This window comes from Oncorhynchus keta, chromosome 19 (genome assembly GCF_023373465.1).
Source record: "Oncorhynchus keta strain PuntledgeMale-10-30-2019 chromosome 19, Oket_V2, whole genome shotgun sequence".
In the NCBI taxonomy this organism is placed as follows: domain Eukaryota; kingdom Metazoa; phylum Chordata; class Actinopteri; order Salmoniformes; family Salmonidae; genus Oncorhynchus; species Oncorhynchus keta.
The window spans coordinates 46,191,730-46,200,191 of NC_068439.1; the positions used below are offsets into that span (position 1 = coordinate 46,191,730).

At 43.2% G+C, this 8,462-nt stretch overlaps 1 protein-coding gene across 2 annotated transcripts in view; it reads right to left on the bottom strand.

Annotated features, from left to right (window-relative positions):
* The window catches only part of LOC118398374 (SAM and SH3 domain-containing protein 1), a 328,711-nt gene extending 322,901 nt beyond the window's left edge, over positions 1-5,810 (bottom strand). The window contains exon 1 of one of the 2 annotated variants that reach the window (XM_052470650.1): positions 4,474-5,810. In XM_052470650.1, the coding sequence (XP_052326610.1) occupies positions 4,474-4,980 (507 nt within the window). In that variant the 5' untranslated portion in view covers positions 4,981-5,810. The remainder of the gene's footprint in view (positions 1-4,473) is intronic. The other variant, XM_035793644.2, reaches the window with a different exon arrangement.
* Positions 5,811-8,462: the final 2,652 nt, after the last annotated feature.

Consider the following 8,462-nt stretch of genomic DNA (forward strand, 5'->3'; position numbering starts at 1 on the left):
ATGCTGATATACTGTGTAAGCCTCGTTGAGACAGCTATCTTGTCAACTGTCAGTAGCTCTGTTCTATTTTCCCCCAATACCGTCTCCATCTCCAGTGGAGTAGACGTCTCGTCTCAAGGGCAGAGATAGGAGAACCCTTCACTGACCAATCAGAGGCCAGCTGGTCAGTTCCATCACTAAGGGCTCCTCACACTTAACTCGATCCTGAGGAGAAAAGCACTGGTCTGGATCACATTCTACTGCAGGGTTTCACACACAAAATACTGTGTACACACACACACACACACACACGCACACAAACTCCTTGAACCTTTCATTCTACTCCAAATCAATGTCAAAGCTTTAGCTCTAAATAAATATAGCCTTCAAAGGGAGGGATAGTTTAACCCTCTGGAGCCAACACTTTGTTTCAGCATGATGTAAACCCATAATCCCATAAAAAATCCCAAATCTCTGTGGGATTCCCATTTATGAGAAAAGGATAATAGTAGGAATACAACGAAGCAGAAGAAGTGCTGACAAAACACCTAAATTAACAGTCTCTAGACTTATTGAAATTTGATCCCGGATAAATCCCAAATAAATTCAAATGGAAAGCCTCCAAATAACATGTGCATAGGATAATCCTCTGAAATGCTCTGTAGAGTAAAACACTGATCTCTTCAGGAATGGTTGACATTTCATATCTAATTATCGACATGAAATGCACGCTATGTTGACAAAAGCTGTGTGTGTGTGTTTCGCTCAATACTAACAGAGTTGTCATTGAGTAAGCCCTCAACAGGCTGAGCATCTGATGTAGAGCCAGTGGTCTGATATAAAGACGCTCTCAATCTGCTTCCTCACATGAGTTCCAGCAGAAAACCAGCAGCTGGACACCCTCGATTTAAAAGTGCTGCTAATCATTGACGACACATATTAATCAACTCAAATGGCCTTGGCCATTATGGGCAAGTCGCAGGTTGATCCACCAATTCCTCAAAGAGGTCTAAGGGCTGGAGAGTGTACACTGTGTCTAGGTGAGAAACCCTAGACAGGTAAGTGTGAATCAATCAACCATGTACAAGTCTGTCCCTCTCTCTGTGTATACAGGAAATCAGAGAGTGAATGAAGGCTCTTCCTCTTCCTGATCATTGATCCACAGCAGCCAGCCATTACCAAGGCAGCACTCACTAACTCACACAACCCCAGGGGAAAATAGGGCCAGAAAGAGGCTCTCCTGAGTCCTGACATACAGTAATGGCTCAGCCTCTGATCAATAACTACTTAATCTGAGATGCATATGGGCATTTCCATGTAAAAGGACTCATGAGCACCAACGTGAAATTCATAGGAGCATGTCAAACCTGGTGTCATATGAAAGATAAGTCTATTTTTTTTATTAAGGCATGGTTCAACATGTTATTTCCTAAATACTAGAAATAAGCAAATTAGCTTTGATTTCTGCTCAAACAGATGGAAATGGGTCTTAAAAACAACTACCACAAAGTCTTCAAATGTCTTCTTTCTCTTTCGTCTGGTGGTCAAAGAAAATGTGGAAACAGTCTGGACAAACCCCTCCCTCGCTCTGCAGCGCCCTCTTCTCTCTCTCTCTCTCTCTCCAGTGAATGTCACCTCTCTTTGTGACACCGTGAGCCCCCTCTCTTTCCATTTACTGTAACCAGCATCCTTACCCAGTGAGCACTGATGACACCGGAGGTTCATGGACTTTGAAAAGTCGTTGAAATTTGGTCAGTCTGCCCGGGCCTTGAACTCAACATCCACAGACATTAATTTTTTGGTACGGTCTGGACCGGCCTTGATTAGGCCCAAACATAGATCAATGATTGCTTCAAGTTTGGAGAGCACAGTACAGTACAGTACAGTATAGTACAGTAAGTGTTAACGTTCAGTCGAGTATAGTCTAGCACACTAGAGTTGAGTACGCTATGATGTACTGTATTGTACTCTACTGTAGTGTCCTGAACTATGCTCTACTGTACTGAACTCTACTCTGCTGTGTTGTACTGAGCTGATTGGTTCTGGACCAACCAAATTTGGTCTTGTTTGGTGGCTGAGCTCATTAAAATAATAGCCAGTGTGTAGAATAATACCCAAATATACAAAGTAGGATATTGCATATTTCTACCTTTGTGTAGCTTTATAGGATACATCACCATGAAGAGAATGACATTCCTTCCATAATTATGCATTTCTGTGTAGTACAGATCAGGGACTCGTAAAGAAATGATGCTACCTCAATTCTGTTACCTGGTGTAAATCCACTTCATTTACTCTAGTTCAATAACCAAAAGATAGTTTAAAAAATGGCCTAAGTCAAGGTGTCATGTCATAGCCAATGTTCCCTCTAAGCTGTGTGCACGCACAGCAGCCAAGACTACTGCACAGCTCCCAGGGACTTAGTTGATCTCCATACATTTCTGGAAAAAACCCAACGATAAAGCCTTATGTTCCTTTTTTTTTTTTGGTCTCAGGCTGTTGTTAGCTTCATGTGTCTGAAGGGTACAAACTGTGCCTTCCCGGCGGGCCCAGAGAACAAATCATGTGCACTATGGGCCTACTGCTGGCCAATCGGATGGCTCAGATGACCGTGTCTGCAGCGGGCATAAAAGAAAGCTACAGCAGAGTAGATACTATGATATTTCAACATGTTTAAAACCATGACTAGAGAGAGACTGTCAACGAAAACAACGAATACAGACATGCTGTTTTTCTGAGTAAGTTCATGTTTAAGTTCTTATTCAGCACCATCAACACTTTGTATTCAACACTTTTAGAAGCCATAAAATGCACGTTCTTCCTATTTTCCCTCAGCGCTACATTGGGACACTGCTGTGACGTAAGTGTCCCAATGAGTGACAGAACACTGAGCCAATCACGGCGCAAGAACATTACCAACCCCTACGCTTTGTATTTTCCGCTGGCTGCCCCACCACCACAGAAAGCACTGAGTTAAGCTGAAACACCTGCATTTTGGAGTTTTTACATTGTTTGCAAATTGATATGTGACAAGTATTAATGCCAAAATAACATGCAAAAAATATTTGGTGGCTCTCCCCCACCTGGTCTGAATGAAGGAACTCCACTGCGTGTGATCATATAGTCTACCTCAAATTTAGATTTATTTTTTTAAATGTCCCCAACGACAATGCATTGGCAGGACAATTCAAGCGAAGCCAATATGCATTGACAATGTATTGGGACTATAGTTTACTGCATGTTTTAATTGGTTCATTTGGCATAAGCATATGTTTTTTTTAATCATGTTTAAAAAAATCTGAGCGGTAGATCTCATCTTGCATTTTGACTCAAAGTGATCTTGTCTCAGAAAAGGTTGGTGACCACTGTTCTAGAATGTTCCCTGTTAACACTATCAATGATTCCCTTTACTGTGGCAATTGTGATCGAATCAAAGCAATATTCGACACTTTCAATGCAACGCACTGAAACAAAACGAACTATGCAATATATTTTGTTGTAGGCAGAACACATCGGAGTAGGATTCTATTGCATTGACACGCACTGGTGACAAATAAACAATCAGAGCTGCAGTAGGCCTATATGAAAATAGACCATTGCCATATATGGATCTGTGCCATTTACTTTGAACTGGACTGTGTTTACAACATGAGCGTTCGTGAGTAGATGTGCTTATTTTGAGAACAACGAGAGAGATTCATGTAGCCACGTGTGCACATTTTGTTCATATCCTTTGCTAGTTAGTGAGTTATTAGCCCAGTTATAGATAATTTGTAGTCAGCAATAAGGGAGTGATTGCTTCCTACAAGAGCACAAAACATGTACATTTCTTGACATCTTTGAAAAGCAAGTCAAATAAAGAGCTTTTTTTGTCTTTAAGGGTCAGTATTGCATTTTGAGACCGGCTTGAATAAGCTAAGTAGCCACAAGGCAGAGGGTAGCCTCATTTGTCTGATTCTCTGTAATAATGGTATGGGAATAATAATACATTTTATTTTGCAAAGTGGTATGTTGCATCAAACAACACAACAACATTTTCAGTCACGTCCTTGTCTGAAGAACAAGTAAATAAACAGGTTAATGTCTCAAGGAATGTAGGCCTACATTGAACACCACACATTAGGTGCTACTGTAGGCTGAATGATAGAACAGCTATTTCCATGTGAAAATGTTATGGGATGCATTTTCTCCATTGTTTTTGATGGCAGGCCACTCTGGTAGGCCTACATTATGATCAAGTAGCCACAGTAGCCTACATGGACACTGTTAAAACTGTAATTTCAAGCAGGTACAGCCTCACTGTTCACAGTAAACGCGCTTCACGTTGCACATAATTTTCACAACCCGACATGTATTTCATGAGTAGTATCTTGCTCTGATTTAAAATGCTTTGGTTGATGGATGATCCTTTGCATGGCATGAAATTGGGTATAAGTTTGTTATGAATTGGCTATAAAGCTTACCAGAAAGAGGTAGCCTTGATGGTGATCTTACCTTGTTTGAGTATGGCGGTCTGGCGAGGTTGACTCCATCTTTGATTAGTTTATCTCTAATCATGATCTTCAACTTCAATTTGGGGTAAATCACCAACTCCCTCCGCTTGCCAAGCGTCAGGTTCCTCTGTGCGCCCAGATACGCGCCCCCTTTCCCCCCCACCCGGTCACTGTTCGATTCGGTCCAAGACTTGGACGCCCGCAGTTTGGAGTCGTACTGGTCCACCAGATGCCTGGTGTACATTTCAGACGCGGGGGGCATCGGCTCAAGCGTAAAATACAGCCCCGCCGCAGTTTCCTTATCCTCGTCTTTCAGCCTTTGCACCGCGTCATGGATCCGTTGCCGGTGGTGCGGTATGTATACACCGATAGCATCCAGGTCGGGGTCCCCAATTTGTTTGCAAACTTCCAGATCATCGTAGCCGTTATCCACGAAGGACTCCACATACATAGAGAGCTGGAGGGTCTTCAGCCACTCAAACACGATAACGGGTCCGGTGCTTGTCATGTTTGGGTGTTGTAAGTAATGTAGAGAATGCAGAACAGAACACTTCACCAATAACTACTTTCCCAAACGGATTTGAAATCGCATTGTTAAATGCAAATTAAAATCACCAAATCTGTTCGCAAATAATGCGGTCTAAGCATCGAGGACACGCGAAGAATGGACAATGCAAATGTTGTAATCCATGACTCAATCCCAGTAAACAGTATGCAGTTCAAAATCGTATTAATTCCTTTAATATGGAAGATGTGCGGTCCCTGTGCTATATACAATAACCCCGACTGTTGAAAAGGGTCAGTGAAAAGAAGTAGGCTGACATCCAGGTGAATTTGTCACCTGCCAATATTTGCAGGATATGTTTTCAGTGGCTGCGGTGACAGCTAATAAATCCCCGGTGTCATTTCGCCATCGATGTTACTCGTCCATATTGACATGCCTGGCTCACAAGTGGTCACCATAAACAATAGCTTTAGGCAGAGAACATGATTTGTTAAAAAAAAAAAAAAAAATGTTCCATACAGTCGGATTAGAAAGTATTGCCGTAGGCTTTTCCACGGATGGGAAATTGACAGAAAATATCATTGGAAAACAAAGTAATACCGTACCAATGAGCACGACCGCACGAACCGTGTTGTGTCCAAATGGTTTTGGGTATGCTGGAGCACTACAAGCAGCTAGAGCGGGTACAACAATACACATAGGCTAAACCACTTTCAATGTGGTGTTCCACGAGCCAAATGGTCTGTGTGCTCAGCCTTCCACGCCCCCAGATCCGCGTGTGACTTTAAAAATAGTGATGGAATTCCTTCTTTTACAACCTGTCACCGTCAACGAATCCCCCCCACACGGAGTCTTACGTGTACCACGAAAGGCAGAGAAAGATGCTCCCGGGAGCTCATTTCATCTGCCTTTCATACAGTTTAAACGAGCAGTCTCGTTGCTAGTTTGATTCACATCTCTCCCCTTACTGTCTGATCTCTCTTTCTCTCTCTCTCATTCAGTATTTCCATGGTCTCGTTTCTTATCAAGCACTAGCACTCCCTGTCTAACAGCTGAGGTACTGAAATACTGGTTGTAGGCCCACAGTATACTTACTATATTATTACCCGCTACTGGTATTACATTATAAATGGTGACTACATAATTATTTATGCTCTTTGTTTTCATGTTGCTATTGCAAGGGAGGGAGAAAAAGAGCAAGCCGGTTTCTGCCTCACAAAAGGCTTTCAGATGCTTACCACTACATTACCTTCTCTATCCATACCAAATCAGGGAATTAAACACTTTAGGGCCATATTGACTGTTTGCTCCCATTTTACTTGCCTTTTTGTTCATCCTGGCCCATAGGATCAGTCCACTACCCCCTGCAGACAGACAGAGGAAGACACACCCTTCCCATACATGGACGACTGCCAGTATGACACTACTGACTGTGTTTCTCTCATTCCCCCACTCTCTCCATGACTCCCTATCTCCAATCCAATGCTCTTCCCTCCCTATCTATTTGCATGCCTTTGCGGCATCACAGGACAGCATCAACCTGAGACACAATATTGGTGTGGAAGGAAAAACTGCTAAAACCAAACACAGAGAGAGAGAGAGAGAGAGAGAGAGAGAGAGAGAGAGAGAGAGAGAGAGAGAGAGAGAGAGAGAGAGAGAGAGAGAGAGAGAGAGAGAGAGAGAGAGAGAGAGAGAGAGAGAGAGAGAGAGAGAGAGAGAGAGAGAGAGAGAGAGGAAATAGCTGGTTGACAAGTTATGACTGAGACCTGTCTGTCCATGTGGAGGCCAGCCCAGCCCATCAGCAGTGATGCATGCTTTATCAAACCAGAGCTGACAGCTTGTTAGAGTTTAGTGTGATACAATCACCACGACTATGCTGCTGCCTGGGAGTGATTTGAGCTGTGCTTCGCTCTATGACATGCAGTTTGCGTATTATAAACGCAACACACAAGTCAGGGGAGAAGAGATGCATTCCCTCGCCTTGGACCTCGTCTTGGAGAGGAATGTCAGAAACATGCCAGACATACATGGGAGGATATTAGGGAGAGTCGTAATGGAAGCAGGATTTTCAGGAGACAGAACACAGAACACGGCCAAGAGCTGGTACAAAGATACTCAATAATATTGACATCTGCTTAAGGAGTCTTAGTAAAGAAGAGGGAGGAACATCTGTGCTTACACAATAGAGTTTGTTTGGGTGTGTTCACTGTATGTCTGACTCCCTCCTTTAACATCAACCTACAGTAAATATCAATCATGTCCAATTAAAAAAGCTTGTTATTTCTTGACAGCCAGGATTACAACTCATCCACAGGGCTTTGCTTTACTTACTCTTCCCCTTCCTGTCCTCAGTCCTCTGTCATAGGAGCTGAGTGACATTGGAGTATCATTAGATCAGTTACAGACACAGGATTATAGGACACGTAGTGACAGATGGGACACGGGACGTGGAGCATGCCACGCTGGGTGGACTCAGAGCGCAGGACACAGGACGCAGGGCTGTCAATGCTGGTAGTGCCAGGAATACCATGTTTCCATACCGCTACCCAGCTACCCAGGTGGAGCACAGTGGAAGGATGTAGGAGCAGACTGCATGGGCTATTGCACAATACATACAGTGCCTCACTCTTCATCGCTCTGTATCTATACTGTAAATAATTAATTTGGATGTTCAGTTCTGTAATAAACTTATAGTTAATACCATTTAGCAGACCCTTTTATCCAAAGCAACTTACAGTCATGTATGCATACACTTTTCGGGTGGTTCTGGGACTTGAACCCATACCTTGGCTTTATAAGCACCATGCTCTACCAACTGAGCTCCATAGGACAGGTTATCTTTACACGATGCCTCGACTAGTTTCCTTGATATCTGCACAATATAGTCAAATCAGGGTACAGAGAATCATACATTGAATCACAGCTCGGATATGATTTGAGTAAATAACACCACTACAACAGTGTTGCTATTATTGTCTTCTAGTCCATATACAGTAGGCTACTGTAAAATGAATGTTCTATGTATTAGCCACATTCCTCCAGAACTGCAGATGCGTATTGCCATTGTCCTGGAGGAGAGAAACCTTCTGTCACATCAGCAAACGCTTATCTAACCTTCACCTAACCACCTCAGAATGAGGAGACCCATATTAGCATACAGCCTGGTAAATATGGATGTGGTGGAGAGGTGGTGGGAATGGTGATTTAAGGAGGGGGTCGTGGTAATGAAGGGAGACAGAAGAGAGAGTGGGTCAGACAGGTTAACACCAGCCAGATCTATTAGACGCAGCCTGAGGGTAGAGGAGAGGAGCTGCCTGGGACTGGAGACAAGCAGAGTCCAGGCTTTTACCACGCTAGTAGTACTGTCTGTGCCTTTTCATTTCGATGATAGGGGTGGAGAGGATTGGGGTCTCCTTGGCTACAGATACATTGGTGAAACCATCCATGAATTCCCTGAATGACCTCATTCTGAAACCCTTTGAAAC